A 23,932-nucleotide genomic window follows, 5' to 3' on the forward strand; every position below is an offset into this window, starting at 1 on the left:
GTTGGAAGATGTTCCTCTGCATTGTCAAGATTCACAGAACACTGTCAATATTGATCCAAACCCCCCAAATGTGCAAACGTCATAATGTACAAACTCAGGTTCAGGGCTAACACTGGCCGTTTATTTGTTCTCAGGATGTGGGCGACACTGGCAAGGCCACATTTATTGCTGATCCCCAGTTGCTCTGAGAAGGTGATGGTGAGCCTTCTTCTTGTTTAGCAATTGTTTGTACAACTGAATAGTTTACTCAGCCACTTTAGAGGACATTAAGTGCTTGATTGTCCTCCATTTTCACCTTGGGTGGCCAAGGTAGAAATTCTTGTCCCATTACCACCCCCTTTTGCCTTGCACCACCATCCTTTTTGTCATTTAATCACTCCTGCCCTCCACCCTTTCAGGACCATCTCCGTTTGTTCTTTCCTCCCCCTCCCTCCTCTCTTTCTCTGGCTCTGTACCTGCTTAAAAACTGTTAAATCTCAAACTTCTTCCAGTTTTAACGAAAGGTCATCCACCAAAACTTTTAACTCTGTTTCTCTCTCCACAGATGCTGCCTGACCTACTGAGTATTTTCAGCATTTTCTGTTGTTATTTCAGATTTCCAACATCTGCAGTATTTTGCTTTTCACACAGCCTCATGCTTGCTAGTCTAGTACCATAACCACCTCACCACCTTTAAAGCTAACTAAGGAATAAGGTGTTATACTTGATGTCAGCTAGTTTACAAATAGGAGATCATCTTGCAATAGTTTATAGTTAGAATAGAATTAAAAGGCAGATTTTATTAGCTTTGTTCCCTTCTGATGGGAATTTGCCATGTCTGTGACTGAACTCACGTCCTATCTTCTAAGATGTAATCCATTAGGACTTTCATGTTATGTAACACTGAGCTGCCTAAACATTAGCCTCAGCAAGCAGAAATTTTTTGACGTTTTGTCATTGTGGAATATTTAATTAAAAATGACATTAGTAACAATCAGCTTCTGTTTGAGTGATGTGTGGAAGATATTATTCGTGTTTTGTTTGTTATAATCTCTCAAGGGCTGATCTTCTAAATACGCACTGTCAGTGGGGAGATTGCCCACTGCTCACACATATCAGAAAATTGTGAGTGGCTGCCCTTGATTTCCCATTATGTGGGGCTGGCAGATGAGGTTCCCTGCCCACAGTCCTTGCTCAGCCCTTAAATATGCCTTTAGTGATAACGTTTAGCATTTTAATCTATAGGATACCATCAATAAACCTTCAGGAATGTCCCTCCAAACTATGTGCGCAGTGTAAATATCTACCAAAGGGGCTAGAGCTGGCTAAGGAGGAGGAGCTGTTTGTTTACCAGGAGCAAGTGGAACACGGTAGGGAGCAGCTGAAGGCCAAAGGAACAGAACTGCAGACGATAAACATAGAAGCAGACCAGCAACAAAAGGTGAGTGGAGGAAGATTCTTCTGAAAAGGAAGAAAGCTGCACCTATAAAGAGAAAACCTAAGTTAACAATACAGGTGTAGACCCTTTATCACAAATGAATAAGATAAAGGGATCAGCGTATCCTCCAGTTTTCAGTCTTGCTGAAGGGTTTACACCCAAAACGTTAACCTGCCTTTTTACGGATGGTGACAAGCCTGCCACCTGTTCCCAGCATTTTCTGTTCTGCTCCAGCAGCTGCTTGTGATCAAAACAATACATCACTTGTACATTATCAATAGAGCAACAATACATTCTCAATACAGCACTTGTGCATCATCAATCCAACACACACAGGTTATCAATACAGTCATTATACATTATCAGTACAGCACTTATATATTGTCAACAGAGCAACAATACATTCTCAATACAGCCATTATACACTATCGGCTGCATGTAGTGATACCAATATTCCCAGCCAGATCGGAGATGATTGGGTAATTCCCACGTCAATCACCATACTGCTGTAAGTAACTGGGATTGATTTAATGCACATAATTTGTATGTAACTATCCTCCACTCACTGCATTTTGCTGGAGAAATCATGGTGCTTTTATCGGGAGAAGTTGCTGCAGTTTCGGTCATGCAGGAGTTCTGTTTGCTGCAGTTTGTGGCGACCCTTTTTAAATAGAATCTGTAACTAGACTTTGCTTTGCTGTTTGCTGAGTAAATAGACTTTGTTTGCTTTGTTGTTTGCTGTAAAATACACTTGTTTACTGTAAGTCCTTCCATAAATTCCGCCCACCTCCAAATCATTGACTGATAGAGTGCAACTCACTTGCTGACACAGTGGTGTCAATAGGCACTCCGTACATTACCAGTACAGCACTTATATATTATCAATGTAGCACTTATACATTATCAATGCAATACATATACATCATCGATATAGCTATTATACATTATCAATATGCAATATTTATACACTATAAATACAGCACTGTTACATTATCCATTCAACGTTATACATTATCAATGCAGCACATATACATTATCAATGCAGCACATATACATTATCAATGCAGCACATATACATTATCAATGCAGCACATATACATTATCAATGCGATACATGTGCACTATCAGTGCAGCATTTGTACATTGTCGATGCAGCCATTATATATTATAAAAACAGCAATTAGATATTATTTGTGTGGCATATATACATTTTCCATGCAACATTTATAGCTTATCAATACAACCCTTCTTTATTATCAATGCAGCATTTAGACATGGGACAGTAATTTTTAATCTTTGTTGGGGGCAGTAAATTGGCGATAGTGGATCAGCCACCCATTATACAACCTGCCTGATTTTCCTTTTCATTGAAGTATATTTATGCTGGTGGCAGCTGTCATGGCAGAGAACGGAAATGTAAACACTGCACATACCCATTTGAGGGGCAGAAGTGTGGCGGGGCACAACTTCTGCCCACCACTGTGACCAACCGCTGCCCATGCCTCAAATCCCGGGGTGGGTCATTTAAATATTCCAGGCAAGAGTAGTCCCATTCCTTTAATGGCAAAACAGAAACACCCGCCCACTGAACTGGCGAGTTTCGGACTGACTCTGAGATGGGGAGCTTAATGCCCAAATTTGGCCGAAAAGAACATCCTTCTGGGATTGATTACCATTATTCTTTGTGTTGTTGGGGTCTTATTAAGGCCTTGACGAGAATCTATATCTGCTTTCAACAGTCACTAGTTGGGCCTATTGGAGGTTTTGGGTGGAATTCCAGTGCTGGAAGAACTTATTGTGCTCACTTATTGCACTCAAGTTATTGTGCTCACTTATTGTACTAACTAATTGTATTTATTTAATGCACTTCTCTTCCTATAGAAAACAGTCACAAAGATCAATCAAGATACACAAGAAAATGCAAGAACATGGAAAGAGTCAAGATATTCAGATGAAGGGTAATCAGAATAAACCACCTTTGTCTTATAAACTGGTTAAGGAACACAGTCGTAAAGAAAGGTAATTCCACAAAAGTTAGGAGTTCATATCTCATTAAGAACTCACTAACTGGAACTGGAAACAGTGATGGATAATTCAGGTCAAAATTTTGGAATTTGTTTTTTTGTTCACTTTTAGGATTTGGGCATCACTGGCAAGGCTGGCATTTATTGCCCATCCCTAGTTATCCCGAGAAGATGATGGTGGGCCTTCTGTTTGCTACAACTGTATGACTTTTTAGGCTACTTCAGAGGACAGTTAAGAGTCACCCATGTTGGTGGGAACTGGAGTCATATATAGGTCAGATCGGGTAAGGGTGGCTGGTTTCCTCCCCTAAAGGACATTACTGAACCAGTTGGGGTTTTTTATGACAACCCAACAGCTTCATGCTCACTTTTATTGATACTTGACTTATTATTTTCAATTTTTTTAAACTGAATTCAAATTCCCAAACTGCCACGATGGGATTTGCACTCACATTCTCAACAAAAGATTACTAGTCCTTCTGTTGATGTTGGGTTCTAAAGTAGAATATCATACTTTAACTATCTTCCCCTTTGCATGGTAGGAGAGCAGGTCACATTGCTCGGGTTCCAGCATCATTTCTCTCCATGATTGAGCTGAAGATGCATTTCCATGGGGCATGGGCAGTGTCTGCTTCTCTGCACAAGAATGCCTGACTATTGGTTCATGCTGAGAACATTGTTTGGGCTTGAGCTAACCTCCCCGATTGTTTATAACAGTATTGATTTGCTTCCTAAAATAGACTTTTGTCCCATTAATGAACTGTACTTTTTTTTTTAATAGGTTGCAAAAACGAAGTGTAGACCTGACCAAAACCCAGAACAGCGTAAACCTGCAATTTGAAAAATTATTGGAGAAAATAGAAGGTATAATATAATGATAATAACAAATAAACTTTGGATACATTTTACAATGATGACTCCAAGATTTCATTTGTTGAACTAATGACAAGTTGTTTAAAATTTGTCCTATTTACAATTTTAGAATGTGCCGCTAATAAAACTGTTGCAGTTAAAAACTTGCCATACAAATCTCAGTCTCCAACAATGTATCAGCACAATCCTGATACCCAAAATCACTACTTTCCTGATTGCTGGAGTGAGTTTGCCATATCATGACTGCTGGAGATGCTCTATTCCATTAACTTGACTGGCACTGCGGTCCAATCTCACCTTCATCACGATTGACTCAGAGATTTCACATTCATTTAAAAATAAATCCTAAGCTAATTTCATGTTTATAGGTTTTGTGAAGCTAAATCTAAAGCTGGAGAATGAAAGAGACCAGGCAGTCTGCAAGCTGGGAATGCACACAACTGAAGTAAAGGTGAGAAAGCAGACTTTATACTCCCTACCTCCATGATCTCATCCAGCCCTATGTCCCTGTTTGAATTCTCCGGCCTCCAAGAGCAAGCTTCTCCTTGTTCCCTGCTCCCCCGCTCCAACATTGATGGCCACACTTACAGGCATCTTGCCCCCACAAACACTGGAACTCCCTCTGTCAGCAACTTCACCTTGCCTCCTCCCTCCATGCCTTTATAAATTTCCCTGACTCCTCTTTTGCCCCTTCCTGACCTTCATGCTCTCCCCCAATTAGATGCCCACGTACTTTCCACTACCTTGTAAAGCTGTCTGAGCCATCTCTCCACACATAATAGAAATGTAAGCTGGAGTTGCTGTCACAAAAATGGCCATAGATAGACAGGATAAGTTATAAGGGAAGACCTAAGAAGCAAATAGTATTAATGGATTCAAGAAACAACTGGATATGTTCTAAAAAGAGAAAAGACTGGTTAAAATTTCAAGTGTGGATCTTTCTACATCCTTCACATGTTTCTGGCAAAAGACGGAATAAAGGAATATGGATGGAAAGTGGAATTGAAATTAGCCAAAAAGAATGATTTTTTTGGGTCCAATGACTTTTACCTGTCCCTAAACGTTCCCTTGGCTTTGCTTTGCTTTTATCTGGGGAATGCTCAGTTCCTGGGCACACAGCGAAAGGAAAGAGGGGCAGAGACTCGTAACACCAGGGTTTCCACCCCTTTGCAATTTCGTAGGATTTTCAGAGTTTTCCCCTAAGAAGGAGGTCGGAGTGTTTACACCTGGAACAGGCACATGTACGGGGTTCCTATATAATGAAGTGGGAGGAACCTAAATTACCTATTGACTCATTTTCATGCCTCAACACCATTTGGAAGGGTGTTGAGATGAAGTGGCCCTTAATCCCTATGCCCCACCCTTACCTGGTCAAGCCTACACATGACTCCAGTTAACTCTTAATGACCTCTGAAATGGCCTAGCAAGTCACTCATTTTCAAAGCAATTAGGGATGCGCAATAGATGTGACCTTGCCAGCACCACCCACATCCCAAGAATGAATAATGAGAAAAATCATGGGTAGAAAGTCAGTGAAAGTAAAGGAGGAACAGAATAGTATGGTGGGTGAGTTGAAAGGAAAAGTTACAAAGGTCATGGTATCTTGGTTAATTATAGCACTAAAGGGGAGATGGAAAAAAGGCCAGAGACAGAAGAGTGGAGGATGCGCACTGGCATCTAGAGTTGGTGGAAGTTACAGAGATAGGAAGGGCAAGACTGTGGAGGAATTTGCAAATAAGGATGAGGATTTTGAAATCAATATTTTGGGGTATGGGGAGTCAGCATGGAGGTAGAGGAGCAGGACCTAATGTGGGATAGGATGCAGGTTGGAGTTTATGTATGGTGGAGCACATGAGGCTAGCAAGGAGAGCTTTGGCGATGCCAAAGGCATAGATGAGAGTTTCAGCAGCAGTGGGAGTGAGGTAGAAGCAGAAGTGGTCAATGATGCAGCAGTGCAAGTAGCCAGTCTTGATAATGAGTAGGATGTAGGAGCTCAGCTCAGAGTCAACCAGGACACTGAGGTTGTCCACCATTAGGCTCAGGCTGAGCTGGGAGCTAGAAGTGGATGGAAATGGGGGCTAAGGTCCAGCGTTTTTGGCCAGAGCTAAACAACATGGATTCAGTCTTGCTGTTGTTAAGTTAAAGTATTAGGCTCAACTACAACAACACAGTGATAGTTGTAGAGTTGAAGGTGATGTCAGAGAGGTAAAACTGGGTGTTGTCAGCATACATAAGAAAACAGGTGTATGGATAATTTCAGCATGGAGCAGTATAAAGGTGAGCTGTGCTGGCTATGTTGGAACAGGTAGAAGTGGAACCAAGTGGAGGCGGTGCCATGGAGGTGGATCACTATGGAAAAATGATGGAGGATGACGGAGTGGTTAATCTTCTCAGCTGGGGAGCAGATTGACATCATCAAGATGATATAACAATTCCAAAACTGCCAGACAGTTTTACAATTTAATGTTCCCGGTATGAAGTCTCACCTGACTGGAGTACAGATCAAAGAATTGGGCACGGCGTCCTGGTTCATGGCGTTCACAAGGCCATTGATTTTAACATCACTAATTGGATATGCTGTCCTCCATGCTCAAGTTCCTGGTATATGCTCTGACTGCATGAAGTTCTGCCAGGAGTGCTTAATTGTAACAATTACCCACATTGGTGTCAAACCTTTAAAGAATATGTTTAAATGACATTGTTCTTAATCAAAGCCCTGTACAATTGTAGCAAGACTTCCTTACTCTTGTACTCTAACCCCCTTGAAATAATACCATTTGCCTTCCTAATTGCTTGCTGTACCTGCATGATAATTTTCTGTGTTTCGTGGACGAGGACACCCAAATCTCTCTGAACACCAACATTTAATATTTTCTCACCATTTAAAAAATATCCTGTTTTTCTATTCTTCCCACCAAAGCGAATAACCTCACATTTCCCCACATTATTCTCCATCTGCTACCTTCTTGCTCACTACTTAATCTGTCTACATCCCCTTGCAGACTCTTCGTGTCCTCCTCATAGCTTACTTTCCGGTGTTACTTCGACGGAAGTGCGTCGGAAACCCGTTTACACGGTCACACTTCTGGGGAAATAACACCGGCAGACAGGATCAGCTCCGAGGAATTTCCCGGCTGTCGTTTTTTTAAATGTTCAACACGTGGGGGAATTTTTCACCATCTGGCAGCCGTGGTGCAGAGCTTTATGTAACAGGGGCGTTTACCGGGAATTTGGGCCATGGAAGTCAGCAAGTCCAATTAATCTCCCGATTATCCAGACATTAAGATCAATAGCCTGAAAATTGGAAGTGTCATGAACTGATCTCCTTGCCCATTTCTTCAATCTGTGCAAAGTCCTGTCCTTACCCAATATTTACACATACATACTTCCAGCACAGATTGCACAGTGATCAGGATTAAGCACCCTGGCCAATTTTTGCCTTCTTAACCCAAAGTCACTCAAGCCAATTGTGGCACTCCAATTCAATTCAGCTAACTCGGCATGGACTGGGATCAAACCTGGGACTCTCTTGGTCTGTACGGCTCAGCTACTCACTGAAAATCCACCTCCGGATGTGGCATGTTTGAACATAAAATTTGATTACGGAAATCATGTCCTCACAGCTATTTCTTTATTGCAATTAGGACCTTGAGGTATTAAGCGAACGGAACAGAAAAGAACTTCTACATCTGCTGAGCAAGAACATTCACCTCAGGCATGACAACCAGTTAAAGGTCAACCAGGTATGAATCTCAATTGCTAGTAGGTGTTGGACCAGCTCTGTCTCACCGAAATGTAATGCAAACAACTGTTACAGTTCTGGGGGCTTTACGCTAGATATTCTCCTTAGATTCATCATCACCAACCCCTCTCAGAATACCTTTTATCCTGGGTGGTCTGAAGTGGGCTTTTAGCTGCCTAACATCTACCTAAACCATAGCGAGAGCCAGGGATTGAACAGAGAGTCCTCTTTACTCTTGCTGAAATGTACCACATGACAATCCCCATCTTCAGCGGGCAGACTGAATGTACAATCTGTCAGACAATGGGGTAGATTTTCAACATGCTGCTTGGGCATAAAACTGATGCTGCAGATCAGCCGCCGATTATAGAAACCACCTGATCGGGCACTTTCTGTTACAGGCTAAAGCCGCCACTGAAACCTCGTGTGAGGCAGCAGCATGGCCAGAAGAGGCCACGGTGATTGAAATTTTTTAATTGTTGCCAGGAATCCTTGGGCCTCTCCTGCCGCGATTGTGCCTCTCCTTCCTCCCAACCAGAATTGGCTCTGCAACTCCCCCAGCACTTAACTTACGCCGAGGACCGTTCTGGTGGGTCTCAGGTGGAGTCCGGCTCCCGCCCCAATTCCCGCTCCCGCCCGCCGGCCATGACGTCATTCCCACCATCTTTGGGCGGGAGACAGATCTGAAATATTAAAATGAGACCCAGGAGTTAAAATGGCCATAGGCCATTCCTGCTCCTCCTGGCTCCAAAAGGAAAATTTAAGCCTCCCCTACCCCAACTTCCTCCCTTCCCTCCTGCGAGACCCTCCCAAAACCTCCTCCCTGTTAATTACCTTGTCACCAGTGATTGTCGCTGCTGCCAGCTGGCAGCCTCCTGCCACCTGAAATTCTGCTCCTGCCCACCAGCCAGCAGCCACCTCCTGCCCATTTCGGGTGCACAGTTGTCCAGGGACATACAATTGAGGCCCAGGAGTTAAATTCGCCTGGGCCTCACACTGCCTATGTCAGGGGTGTTTGGCACTCTCCTCACCCACCGCCCGCCCGATTCCTGCTCCTGGTTAGAATTGAGACTTTTATGACATTCTGGGATGGCTCTCCCCAAGCAATAAAAACACAGACTTTTCTCAGCAGAAGCAAACGCATGGACAACACTATAAAAACGCTGGCTGCCCAGGCAAAACACGGACAGTTGGCATCCATGTGTGTTTTTCTAAAATGGTGATGGTGTAGAATCAACAGTAAGACAGGGCTGGGCCCATGAGAGGTAGGGCATGGCTAAGTCTGATATTTTCTGCACTCTTCAACAGCTCACAGTCCTCATCATTGAACTACACCACTTGAGGAAAGCTTATCAGACACTTTCCCAAAATATGGATTGTCCTGAAGGTATCTTATCAGCTGATTGGATAAACAGACTACAGTTAATTAAGGTTAGTATATCACATTGTAAATATATCATAAATTGAATATTTTTATAACCACCAATAAGATAAAGATCCAGGAAGATATTAGTTCAGGAATGATTGTGTGACATTAGTGTATGGACAGTTAGCACATTCGTATAACATTCTTTTATCCATTATTTTAACATTATTTAAGTGTTAAACAGGTTAGCATCTCAGTTAAAATCACAAAGTAATGCTGTACAAACACATTAAGGGCTCGATGGAATTTCTAATTAAGTCTGCTAGTGACAAAGTGTGTAATCAGTGTGATCGTGAAGTGTGCAAGACAACCTATTGCTTCAGAAAGATAGGCTGGTTACACCAACTTCTAAAAGATGGGAGATACTGAACTCACAAGAGATATCTGAGAATGCAAAAGTGTAAGAAGAGAGTGAGAGTCCTCACTCATAGCGGGCAGATTTTCTGGTTTGTGTTGTAGGAGAGGAGCTTCGCGCACCACGTCTCGAAAAAAAGAATGTAATGACCAAATAAGCAGCATGCAGCAGAGGGACCTAAATTCCTTAGAGCCTCAAATTGCCTGTTGGGGCCGTATGAATTTCAGCCCATGATAAGTTCGGGAATGGGAGGGAGGCGATCAGTACTCCGGGAGGCGGGGTGGGGGAGAGCTGGCTGGTAGCAGCTTTGTGGAGCAAGGAGAAGCACTCCTGCTCCTGCCAACTCCACAAAACACTAAATATCTTCCAAGTTTTTGGGCCCCATTTGTGCGGCCTCCAGTGGCCCCTTTAAGGACAACTGGTTAGGCTGCTCGGAGACCCGGAAATGCACATCACAAGCTCTGACTAGGGCAAACGGATTTATGTGTCCGAGTCCGGAAGTAAATTGAAGCCTGAGCTCATTTCAGGCGGTCGCCAGGGCCACCTAAAAACAGGCCCCAAATAATTTATCAGTGGTCCGAATGCCCATGCAGATCGGTCATGGGCCTTTGCCCTGTTACACTGGTTATTGTTGCGCCTGTTTTAGGCCTATAAAATGGGCATATCAATATTAAATTTAGACCCCAAAGTATTAAGCCATTAAAAACTAGTAAGTACAAAGCAGACTATGGTAGAAAGTTGTAGTGAATCTTTTGTAGATTCTGATAATTATTTATAACAGTAGGTACCTGCTCTAAGTTCAATATTGCCAGGTACAAAGAGTACGTCAGCCACAAACAGTGTAAATCACAGTCTGCTGGATGTGGTAGATTTGAGGAAGTTATTTGTGACAATGGGAATCGTGGATGAGTCTACAATAATTGCCACCTGCTGCCAGTTTTCCAATTTATGTCAGGTACCCCAGATAATGCCAACTGTTTTAACTTCGGTCCAGCATTGCTCTAAAAATATAAAATAATTTTTCTCTAAATGAAATGGGTCTTGACCCCAGTGGGACACATCTCCACACTCATTTGCTCTGTAACCAAGGTCAAGATTATTTTTTAAAATTTTCTGCCCTTGCTTAAATATGTGAACTCAACCTTACCAGGTAGAAAATGCATGGTCCCAGATGGCAAAAAATTAAACCTGTCTCCTTGTTTATTTGAGTAAGATCAGCCATGATCTTACTGAATGGCGGAGCAGGCTCGAGGGACTGCATGGCCTACTCCAGTAACCATTTCTTATGTTCTTAAAACCTTGTGTGTCTCTGATCAAATTATAGAGCTTTGTATTGTTTATTGTACATCCATTCTACATTTTATTGGAAATCACTGGTTTTCATGTATTTAGAAAGTTTGGAAGGGGTATCAGGCAATACCCTTTAACATGGGTTCCAACCTAAACCCCCATTAAGTCAACCCCATCAACTCAGTCTTTTTTCCTTTACTTTTGTTGATTCTGAGTGCTACATTGATTTTAATTTCAGGTCTCAGAGCTTCCAGTTTATCACATGGACTGTCTCCTCCAAGTAGTAATTGTGTGTGTTTACTGTACTAACTCTAGAAAGCTCTGTTTCAGGGCTGCTTTGAGAACAATGTATATATATGAGTTATTCAATGTTACAAACTTTTTTGCTTTGTTCATAGAACACTGTTGAAAAAATTAAAACCCAGCAGTTGAAACTAAACCTCTTGGAAAAGGAAAATGAACAGTTAATAGGAAAGTTAGGGTGTGAATCACTGCAAAATATGGAAGCAAAAGTACTGACATTAAAGGAGGACATTCAAGTAAAAACACAAAAGGTACATGAACAATTTAAATCTGGAGCTGAAGCATGAGAGAGTTTGCTTTGATGATAAAAGCATGTGTTTATGAACCAGGCAGTGTTTTACTGGTTTTATTTATTCCATCATGTCTCCAGAACTGCACCAACAAAATGACGGTAACCAAAAATATAAATAACGATCCACAATGGCTTTATGAACGTCTGAAAGAGAAAAGAGAGGTTGATCTTTTGGTTGAAGACCTTGGGGGCGGGGGGGGGGGATTTTAACTCCCGCCGCCCTGGCGGAAACCGGGTGAGAGGGCAGTTAAACAAGAGCAGATCAATTATCCACTCCGTTCCCGCTCAGCGAGGATTTTAACACCGCTGTTTTTTGGCAGCAGATTAAACACCCACCGAAATCAGGCAGGAGACTCATACATGTATCCAAATCAGGGTCCTATTGCGACAGCAGGACCCCCGATAACCTTTCTACTGCGGCCTGAGCAGATCCCTGCCATAGCCATTTCACTCAGCGAAAGCGGCTCTGAAGACTGAAGAGGCCACAAAAGATAAATGTTAAACTTTCCTTTGTTGAGCCTGGAGGAGCAGGAGTGCTCCCTTGGGCCCCACAAGGAAAGTCTCAGCCTCTGATGCCCTGGGCTCCCCCCGCCACCCCCGTCCCCCCCAACCTTCCCACCCTGCCAAAAAACCCACCTCGCCACTTACCTTCTAACAGTGGGCAGCCTCTGGGCCACGCGATTTTAACCAGCCGACTATCGGCCAGTTGACCCTTCCCGGTTGTTTTGGGTGGGCAGCTGGCCGGAGGGATGTAAATTAGGCCCAACCTTTAAAAACTGCCGTGGCCTCCTGCTGCTGCTCTCTGTGAGCTGCCCGCTCGCTCAGCCGATTTCCCACCCAGGAATTAAAATCCCCTCCTTTTGTCAGAATTTTTTCATTGAACCATAGAAATTACAGTGCAAAAGGAGGCCTTTCAGCCCATTGTGGCTGTACTAGCTGTTAGCCCTTCAGTGGAGCTATTTACTCTAATCCCATTTCCCTGCTCTTTCTCTATATTCTTCTCTTTCAAATACATATTCATTTCCCCTTTAAGTGATGATCTAATCTGTGCTTGAATAGCTACTTGTGATTCCAATAAAAATCTTCTATCTTCCCAAATTACAAAAAGTTACGACACTCCTTGTTTTATAGATGTTATATTAAAATCATGGCATGTATGGTCCTGTGTGTGCAGTCTGGGCTTTTGGGAGTTTGTAGGTGGATGTAATTTTGCCTCAGTGAGTTTGCTTTCAGTTGAATCTATTTTGGCTGATCCCTAAAGATTCCTTGTACTATCTGAAATTTATCTTCAATAGCTCATTTTGGATTTATGTCATATTTTTTCTACTTGATGGTGATCTTACTTCTAGAAGCTGAGTTATCCAGTGTGGAACAATATAAAAAAGGAAAGTTTTACAGCAGCAAATTTACATACAATTTACATATTTACTAAAATATAAACCATATTTGTGATAATTAAGCAATGTTTCAATGATGTTATGCAACAGATAGAAAGGGGCTATCAATATAACTACTTACAGCTTGAATCTGATCATATTCCCATTGTGTAATACTGTAATATCATCCTGTGATATTTCCCAGCCATTGCACTGATACAATGTTTTCTTGTTAAATGCTTCTCAAAAGCATTATTGTTTGACATAATGACACTGAACAATGCTAGTGAGTACAATGATGTAGCTGGCACTAGGAAGAGTGTTCACGCTGACTTGGATAGGCATGGCTTGAATCTGAATCTTGTCTGAAAAACAGTCGTACACAAGGTTAAAGGGATTGGATGGAGTGTCTCATGTTAGAAGAACTGCATCCCTTTGACACAATAGCCTCCCAGACAACCCGGGAAAGAAGCCTCCAGAAAACATCGGCCCATTGAGCTAGTGAACTGTTTACTGGTGTAATTGTCAGATTACCAGTTAGAATCAGTCTGAGAGCCAGGAGGGTTACAGAATACATGCCAGCCAGTCCAGAGAGAAACAGACAACATCACACACCAACCAGGGCCCTCACCGTATATGTGTCCTGGGAATAGCTGACAAACTGTTTTTAAACTGTTAGAATCTGTCACAGTCGTTCATAGTGTGGAGACTTACCAGCAACACAGAACATCCTTAATAGCCAGGAAACAAAATAAAGTTTCGAAACAGAGACTTGCATTTATTTAACACCTTTTCATATTTCTAGTAAACATTCACGAACCAGATGTTACTAAAAAATCGCAACCATCCCTGTTCACCAGCTGCCAGCACCACATGGCCACAAATCAAGGAGCAATCACCTGACGAAGGAGGAAGCCTCTGAAAGCTTGTGAATTTAAAATAAAATTGCTGGATTATAACTTGGTGTTGTAAAATTGTTTACAATTGTCAACCCCAGTCCATCACCGGCATCTCCACATCACAAATCAAGGAGCCATCTAAACCTTTACATGACACTAGTAAAACAGCACTGAGCATGTGCCAGCCAGTCAACAATAGACAATGATCAAACTGTACATCTGCCAGTTTCTTAAAGGTTTAACTGCATCTAAACTTTCTGGAACCGCAGCAGGTATCATGTGGCCAATTTAATGAATGCACGTTACTTTCTAGAAACCTTACTTACCATCCCTACATTGGGGGCCTGTTTCATTCTGACGCAAACAGGTCTTCCCTCCTCTGCCTAAATTTTTGCACAAGTATTTTAGCAGCTTCATAACTGAATCATGGGGCTCTCTGCAGACCTCAGACACTTTTTAAATGGATATGTTTTTAATCTGTTACCTGTACTATTTTAGGTCTAGAGTTCCTTTTAACTGCTGCAAGCCTTTAAATCCTGTAGCAGCAGCTAGATCCCATTCCCCAGAATGATGAGCTCCTAAACAAAGGCATTCATAATACTGGAAGCTGACCATGAATATTTTCCCTTTAGTACATTAACTGTCCCATTGAAGTCCATCCCTTTAGTACCCTATCACTCCCATCGAAGCCTATCCCACTTGTACCCTAGCTCTCCTATTGAAACATATCCCTCCAGTACCCTGACTCTCCCTCTGAAGCCCCTCACTCCAGTACCCTAACTCTCCCATTGAAGCCCAGCCCTCTAGTACCCCATCTCTCACATCGAAGCCTAACCCACTTGTACTCTATCTCTCCCACTAAAGCCCATCTCGCCAGTACCCTAACTCTCCCATTGAAGCCCATCCCTCCAGTACCCTAACTCTCCTATTGAAGCCTATCCTTCACGTACCTATCTCTTCCACCGAAGCCCATCCCTCCAGTGTCCTAATACTCCCATCGAACCCTATCCCACTTGTACCCTATCTCTCCTATTGAAACACATCCCTCCAGTACCCTGGCGCTCCCACTGAAGCCCATCCCGCCAGTACCCCAATTCTCCCATTGAAGCTTTTCGTACATTATCTCTCCTATCTTAACAGCTAATTGTATTTTGGATAAACCCAATGTCTATGCCTCTATTACTTTTGTTTGGTAGATTATTGCAAACGTTTCTCATTCTCATTAAAGCTTTTTGGCAGCCGATCAAGAGAACCCCTGAGAAATTACCAGCGCTGATTTTGAATAGTACAAATATTCACCCAAATATTCACCCAACAACCTGATTATGTGCTACAGAACTGTCGGGACTCAGGTGTAAGGAGAGATATGTTTCGAGAAGCAGGGTTATCAGTAATATAGGTATCCTATTTACTCCGAGAAACATTGCTGTTCTGTCTTCTTTTCATGACTTCTAACAGCTTGTTTCAATGTTAGTTGATAACTTTGGGTATACAGAAAAGACTGCAGCAGGACCGACACGAAACCCTTTTGACAGGTTGGAGTAATTAAATATTATTACTACTTTGCTTTCATGTTTAATGTTAATTTGAGAATTGTTTGAATTTCCAGTTGTTAACTTCATAATGCTGACAACGTGTTGTGATGTATAGATAAGGCAGCATTGGACTTGCATCCTATAACAATGTGAAGGTACCCAGGCTGTGAAAAAAATGGGCAACACTACAGGAAAAATGGGAACAAGCACTACAGATCTTGAAGTGAACATGAAAAGGTCTTACCCATTTGCTGGGGAGAAAATGACCATTGGAGACATATAGTAAGCTGTCCATCAAATGCAACATTTGCCAATACTATATTTTAATTACTATTTCACAGGATTATGCAGGGTCAGTAAATGTTTCCAACTCAAAATTATTTTGTAACACTAAGGAAAAGTGGGTTAGCTCACTGCCATTTCTCCTTTGAGATTTGAGTTTAAATCCAGACCAGACTGATGGGACGAAAGTTTCTACGCTCTGGTGGCTGTAACAGTCTTGCATGAAATGAGTTTAAATAGTCTTAATCTAGGTCCTAGTGGGTGCAAATCACAGCACAAAACTACAGGAACTCAGCTCACATTGAGAAATCGTAGTCAGACAAGGCTGTAGAAATGTGACAGTGGGGCAGGTAGGGCCACTCTTCTGTGGTAGGGGTTCGGGTATGTTGTTGGGGCCAAGCAGAGGGAGCTTTACTCTGCATTTGCTCTGAATTACTACTGACTTGGGAATGCATAACGCAGAAAGTACAATAAATATTCCCCAGCACTGACATCTTTCACCTTGATGAGCATAAAATCCACCCCACCCTGATTTAAAGATCCACTGTGCCAATTCCCGGTCATCAAATGTCATGCACTAATTTGTAGTCCTAATTTCCCCATATTTCATCAGAGGCACTCATGTGGTATCAATTCTGTTATTCACTAAATACCTATTTTCTCTTCTTCCATCAAAGTCAAACCAATGAATCACTGGCAGTTTTCACCGATGTCCTTAACCATATTTATGGAACTTTTTAATTTAAGATTTCTGCCTGAAATGTTTTTAGACTCAATGTATAGTAACACAGTAATGTTTTTGGGCAGGAGAAGAATATTTGGCCTGCCTTCTAGCCCACCTTTCCAAAACTCCCATCTGGTTCCTCACTGTAAATCAGGAACCGTTTTCCTAACAAGAATTCATCCAGTCCTTTTTTTGAAATCCTGCCATGGTTTTCTACTCCACCACCCTTGATGGCAATCTGTTCCAAAATTCTACCAGCCTCATATTACTGAGGACAATGGCTCAATTTATATCTTGGAAAAGATCTTGGATCGAAAAATAGAGAAGCAAATTATCAAGGTGAATTTCTTTAGCTACTAACTGCACGTATCTTGATCATATATAATCTCACCAAAAATGTGGAAGCTGAGAAAAAGGAGCATGATTTTGCTGCCTTTCCCCTCTGTAGACGGTTAGACTTTTCTGAATCCTTGGCGTAACTCAGTCCCATTCTTTTATGCCGCCACCGGGGAAACGTAAACCACAGCTACAAAACTGCTGAAGTGACCGTTTCATCTTTATTTCTCTGCACTGAATTTTTTGTGCATATCTGGAATTCGGGGCCCTCCTGCCCATTCATTTCAATGGGCAGAAGAATCATGTACCCAGAAATCAGGTGCACAACATGCATTCCTGGAGCAAGAAGCTCTGTGCCGACAGGGTTAAAGGTGATCATTTATTCCAGTGTCTGCAGCAGACTGCTTTCATTCTAGGAAAGTGTCCAGCTGATCACAGAGTTCCCTTGGTTGAGACGCTCGTGCTTGAAATGCAAACTAGGAATAGATTCTGACCTGCGTTATCTCGTGTTGAAACATTAGCTGATGCTTATAACTACCTGTGGGCTGTAAGACCCAAATTGTGGATCTCTGCAATGACACAAAATTGCATCGAATCTAAAATAACTCCAATAATTTGGGACATCTTTTAATGTTTATCTAGATGAAGGGGAAGAATTACATTACATTTTAAGTGCTGTACCTCACACTCACCAATCACACTGGCCCCTAAAATTTCCAATCTTTTTGGTGGTGCCAGTGCAGCACTGGGGTGGGCATGGCTGGATTTTGGGGCGGGAACCGATCACACCAGGTCTCCGCCCCATTTCATCTGCGCTGGGGTATCCTCAAGCAGTGAGGGCGGGTATTTCTTTGTGCCCTCTAACTTCAATTGTGAAGTCAGGGATAGAGGCAGAACTAGTGGGATGATGCCATCCACTGGAACACCTGCCTGTCCATCTTCATGGCCCTCAATATAATGTCCTCAGCCTGCATGAAATGGGCATATTAGTCCATGTCAGCACTGCAGCCTGGTGGAATTTTGCAAGGTTTCCTTACGGCAGTTGTTGCAGAGGGTACCAGCCTTTTTGGAAAAGGGATTTGTTTTGAAGAAGAAGAAGAATCTTTGCCTGATCCTGCCCCAAGCGATGGCCTTCCACAACTCATTTCCTCCCCTCTCACCCAACGGGGGCCCCAGCTGTGCCAGCATTGGCGTGGGTGCCTGTCGACACTATGTAAATGGCCCTGACCCCAGGAATTTGGATGGTATCAGGATGGCGGAACATGCGAGTTTTCAGATCCATTGGGGGTCATTTTAACCTGTCTGTCGCCCCACTCAGGCTGAAAAAATGGGGCAGTAGGGCAATCAAAAAATATCCCACCGCCCACTAGCTGTCCGAGACCTACTCAACTCTATTTTCGAGCAGGCCTTGAATATTTAAATATTTAAATTGGGGTTCAACTCCGGTTGTAGGACCCCAGTGCAATTTTCAGGTACCATTGGCGGAGTGTGTGTGGCGCTGCTATAACCAGTGGTACCTAATGGACAGCAATCTAACCAGTGGTCCTTAAAGGGGATGCTACAAGCCGCTCGGAGCCACTGATTATTGTGGGGCCAGGAGGAACACAGTGACCCAACCCTGAATTGCCCCTGTGGAGCAGCCGCCGGATTTCTGGTCAGAACATTTCAGGGGGCAGGGGGGATAAATGGACCAAGGTGGGGAAGAGGAACTCCAAATTTGGAAATGGATATCCATTTTAAAATCGGCACTGTGTTGGGAGAGATTCTGCCATCCCCCTCTCAACCACACAGTCTCTCTAATACTGGTGCAGGCATTATACAAGTTACTGCCATCTGTGGCTAGTGCCAGAAAAACAAGGTCTTTTTTATATAAACATTTATCACTTTACTGCTGCTAGGAATGTAGGAATGTCCAGGACTGGAAAAGACCATTTCAGTCCAACTTGCCAGCGCCATATTTCAAAACCAGAATAGCTTCTTGGGCAGGATCTATTGGGCCTGTCCGTCCTTCCATTGTGTTCTGTCTTAGGGCAGGTCCTAACTCAGGTCTCACACATGATATGGTTGGATACTAGGGAAGAGTAGCTGAGGTGGTTTCCCATTGTCTTCCTCACGGTTTTTAACTTTGGAGGACCTTCTCCTAGGTGGGCTGCAACCAAGGCTAAAGAACTCCACCTACCCTTACAATAGGTTGGGGGGGGGGGACCCACTTCTATCAGACACAAGTACCGCCGCTGGACGTTAACCCAGTATTCAAATCAGCGCTCAGGTCTCCATTCGCTGGGGCTGTCTGGAGTGCAGCTTGAACCCTTCACTTTCTGGCTCAGAGGGGGAAATACTCCACTAAGCCAAAGGTTCTCTCCTTATTGATTATGTATACACCCGATAATTGTGGATCATGAGGAAGGAGAGGACAATCTGTACTATCAATGCTTAAATCTTCGTCAAATATTTGCTGGACTTATAGGGAGGGGTAAGTGATGTCCTTAAGGTGAAGAGTTTGTTTGATTTTTACCCAGGTCCTTAGTGCAGGTAGGACACAGTGATTTCCCTACACTAAGGAGTATATATAAGCTGCTGCTGTTTAGTTTTGCTAAATGCTTTAGCTTTTACTTCTGGAATTTAAGGATAAACATACTGGTCCTGTACTCCCAGCCAGGAGATGCGCTTGAAGGGAGTGGGAGTGGGAGATAAAACTACAATGATCTTTTGTGGCATCTCCAGACTGGGAGCGCAGGACCAGTGAGTTTAGCCTTTACACCCCCCAAAGCCAAAGTGAAATGAATCCTGAAGCCTGGATTTACCAGAACGCTCGTTCCTATTGTATATTGTCACTTCCTGCAGAAAGACTAAGCTTACAGTTTACTTTGTATATTAGGGGTAACTCTGTGATTCCACACTTCCAGTGAGGAGCCATGTGAGCACAGGTTGGAGAATCCCTGTTTACAACCCACACTTCCTGCTAACATGGCTCCTCACTGAAATGATGTGGGATTGTGGAATATTCCCTCTTATGTATTATAGATCAGACAAAACCTTTATCTATTTTTACCCCTTCTCTCCTGAAGGTGGTGACTATTTCTTGGGATATGATGCCACGACAACTTGTCCAAATAGTCATTATTAATGTGTCAACATTGACAGTGAGTAGTGTCAGCTGATCATTCTACCATGGGAGGAATCAGAGCTGAATCTGACCCAGCCTTTTCCCAAAGTTCACCCACGCAAACTTTCAGCAGGGGTCTCTGAATAACAAACAGGGAACAGAAAAATGTAAGAGTTTTTTTTAAAGAAGTGACTGAATGGATAGTTAAAGGGAATGGAGGAAATATAGTACATATGGATTTTTAGATGGAGTTCAATAAGATGTCTCACAAGTGGCTTGTTAGAAAAATTCAGGAATATACTATAAGAGGAAATGTAGTAGCACGGATAGAAAGTTGGTTGACGGACAGGGGACAAAGAGTTAGGGTAAAGTGGTGTAGCTTGGATTGTTGAAATGTTGGAAGTGATGTCTTGTTATATATAGGTGAAAGTAGGAGGATTGACAAACAACAAGGAGGGCTGTAAAAGACTTCAGAACAAGCAGACTGGTGGCAGATACAATTTAATGTGGATAAGTATGAGATAATACATTTTGGGATGAAAGACAGGGAATCGAAGTACATACTAAATGAAAAGGTATTCAAGGCTATGGATGAACAGAGAGGCCCAGAGGTTCAAATACATCATTCCCTGAAGGTGTGACTATAGGAAGGTAAAGCCATAAAAAAGGCCAATCACAAAATCACAAGATAATTGCGAATAAGGAAGACAATTTGTCTCATATTAGTTCATACATCTACAGTCTCCCAAAGCAGTATCAAGTTGTTTCTTAAATGCATCTAGGGTTTTTGCCTCCACCAAATATCATTTGGGGTTTTATAAATATGGGCACACAGAACAAGAGTGAAGAAGTAATGATAAATCTATACAAAACGCTGGTCAGGCTACAGTTAGAGTACTGTGTCTAGTTTTGGGCACCCCATTAAACCTGGAAATCCATAGCAATTCACTAGGATGATGACAGGGAGGGGAAACTATAGTTATGAGGACAGATTTGAGATTTTAGAGCTATTTCCACTGGATAGAGAAGGCCAAACGGAGACTTAATAGATGTTTGTAAATTATGAAAGTTTTTTGGAATTATGAAGGTTTTTGATACAGTAAATAGTGAAAGGTTATTTCCTCTGGTTGGTGAGTCAATGGTGAGGGATCATCAATTTTAAATTTTTACGGAGAGAGGGTAGGAGAAATTTCTTTACACATAAGATTTCTTGAGCATGGAATGATTTATCACAGGGAACGGTTGAGGCCAAGTCCATTGCATCCTTTAAGGGAAAATTGGTTGAATATTTGATGCAGAGAAAGATACAGGGTTACGGGAAGACTGCGGGGCAGTGGGATTAGTTTTGGATTGCTTTATCAAAGAACCAGTGCAGACACAATGGGCCGAGTGGCCACCTTCTGCGCTGTAAACCTGTGATTCCAGGAACCCTGACTTTTCCCCTTCCTAACCCAGGGTCAAGGAGGCCAATTGTAGGAACTGTACCACTGCCCCAGCTGAGATTAACTCACGCAGCACAAATTGGGGATGGAAACTGAGACCTTCCCTGTCAAGGCGACTCAGTTACTTACTGGATAAAATCGTTCTGCCATTAAGGGGCCAACCAGCAGCTGTAAGATGCAAAATAACGTAGAAAATTCAAAGCAAATGAAAGGATACAGTGATAACAATTGAGGTTCCGTTTGTATCTAAAATTAAACACTAAAGTTGGTGCCAGTGACTTGGAGCTGTGAGGGCAGTGAGGACATTCTTGGATCTCCTTTGGGGTTGCCATAGGAACTGTCATTTCTGTAAAGATGTAACCAGCTGCTTCTGTTCGGTCCTCTGAATGAAAGTGTTTAATTCTCTAGTACGTTATGTTTGTGAGCCTGTCAGTATTTGTGCTTCACATTGAAAATGTTGTTTGTTGCAGTTCAGTCCACTTGCTACTTGTTGGTTATTTTAACTATAACTGGAAGGAATCTGGCAGCACTCAGTACCAGGACGGGAGGGTGGTAATCTAGCCACTGTTGCAACAGGGTCTTCTGGCTGCTTTCCAAAAATAAAAGGCCTCCAGGCCCGAAGATCTTCTTGAGCACCCTACAAAAGAAGGAATTTGCCTTCTGGTGCACCCCACCCGCTGTGATCACCCAATCTGATAAGGGCTGGTTACTGGGCCTATGGACCACTTCTTCTGGACAAACCTCCAAATGGATGGTCCTCATGTGATCCTCAAAGAGAATGAGCCAGGAGGCTTGGGAATGCCTCCTCCTCTTTCATTAACATGGTTGCGCTCCATCTGGGCAGAGCTACAGGCCTTCCCTCAGGGAAAGCCCTGGAAAATCCCAGAGCAAAGTCAAGAGGTCAGAGACCTGATAACACAGATCTATTCCTCTTTCTCCTCTTCTTTGCACCCAGAAAATATTCAAATTAGGGGCCTACCAATGGTAGAACTGGAGATCCTCAGCAGTGTTCCAGATACTAAGCACTCGTTTAGAATAACTGTAATGTGAAAAATATTGTGTTGGTTCTACACTTTATTATGTTTACCGCACCCAGGGAATCTTGGAAGTATATTGTTAATTTTATTTGTTGTTTTTCACTATCTTCGTATCGTCACAATGTTTTTGTTTTTATGGCGTACATCGTTTTCTAGAACAAGTTAAAAAAAAGAACTTGAATAAAACGTGTTCACACACTCATTTTGCCTTGTTTCTGTTTAGCTGATTATTTCAAGTTTTCAGCATATACAGGAATACATTTAATGATATACAATGTTGGCATATACAGGAATATAAATAATGATACACACTCTCAGCATACACAGGAATAAATGTAGCAATATACACTCATAGTATAAGCAGGAATACATACAGTGGCATACACTCTCAGTATAAACAAGAATACATGCAGTGACATACGCTCACAGTATACACAGGAACACATGCAGTAACATACACTCGGTATATACAGGGATACATACAGCAACATGCTTCTCCTTGCTGGCTCATTACAAATCCCAATTGGCCTGTCTGGAGGTGCTGGGAGGTTTCAGGCAGCCCCTTTTCAGATCCTCCAATTTAAAAGAGCTGACCACAGCCTGGAATGCCTACTTTCTCTGGGCAATCTTCCTTTTGGGCATCGGCCGTACAGAAACCCAGGAAAGTGACATGGATTGGGTTTGACATCATTCCTGTGTCACCATGATAGAATTTAAATGCTCCGACCTGTTACAGGCGGGAGCCTGTATCAGGGGAAGCCCAGGTAATGTGCATCGAACATCAAAAGGGGCACAATACAGGGTGCGGTAGTGTAGTGATTATGTTACTGAACTAGTAATCCAGAGGCCTGCCATCTTCCAGAGGATGGAAGTTTGAAAATTTGAATTCAGTTCAAAAAACCTGGAAATAAAACGCTGGTATCAGTAAAAATGACCATGAAGCTGTCGGATTGTCATAAAAACCCAATCTGTTCACCAATGTCTTTTAGGGAAGTCCAAAATCGGCCCACACATTTCAGTTCTAAGAAGACACAGCTTACATCTAGAAGTGGAGCAATAATCTTCATAATTGTAGTCAGAAATTTTAGACATGAACGTTTGGAATAGAACAAACTATTCAAGGTTTGGTTCTAAGAAGACACAACTCATAACTGGCAGTGCAGTAACACTCTCTGTAATAGTAAACTGGGAAATTCCAGACAGAGATGTTTAGAACAATTCAGGGATTGGCTTCTAAGAAGTTGCCTCTCAAAACTGCAAGTGCAGGGATAATCACATAACAGTGAAGTTAAACATTCCAGACAGACATTTACAAGACAAAAAACTATTCAGGAATTTGCTTCTGAGAAGATACAACTCTTGGCTGTACATAATAGAAACACTACAGCACTGAAATTCCAGGGGCTGGTGAGGATATATGTCCATAATGGAAACACTATGGCCAGGAAATTCCTCCGAACTGCTCCCACTCTC

At 42.5% G+C, this 23,932-nt stretch overlaps 2 protein-coding genes across 3 annotated transcripts in view; both read left to right on the top strand.

Moving 5' to 3' along the window:
* The window catches only part of LOC137328868 (myosin light chain 5-like), a 283,582-nt gene that overhangs the window by 119,862 nt on the left and 139,788 nt on the right, over window positions 1–23,932 (top strand). The gene's annotated exons all lie outside the window — the stretch shown is intronic.
* Window positions 1–23,932, top strand: part of LOC137304173 (homeodomain-only protein-like) — a 95,673-nt gene that overhangs the window by 34,564 nt on the left and 37,177 nt on the right. Inside the window, exons 9-15 of one of the 2 annotated variants that reach the window (XM_067972721.1) lie at window positions 1,225–1,420; window positions 3,299–3,375; window positions 4,223–4,305; window positions 4,683–4,765; window positions 7,959–8,057; window positions 9,365–9,487; window positions 11,526–11,681. In XM_067972721.1, the coding sequence (XP_067828822.1) occupies window positions 1,225–1,420; window positions 3,299–3,375; window positions 4,223–4,305; window positions 4,683–4,765; window positions 7,959–8,057; window positions 9,365–9,487; window positions 11,526–11,681 (817 nt within the window). The remainder of the gene's footprint in view (window positions 1–1,224; window positions 1,421–3,298; window positions 3,376–4,222; window positions 4,306–4,682; window positions 4,766–7,958; window positions 8,058–9,364; window positions 9,488–11,525; window positions 11,682–23,932) is intronic. The other variant, XM_067972795.1, reaches the window with a different exon arrangement.

Source organism: Heptranchias perlo, chromosome 1, assembly GCF_035084215.1.
Source record: "Heptranchias perlo isolate sHepPer1 chromosome 1, sHepPer1.hap1, whole genome shotgun sequence".
Lineage (NCBI taxonomy): Eukaryota > Metazoa > Chordata > Chondrichthyes > Hexanchiformes > Hexanchidae > Heptranchias > Heptranchias perlo.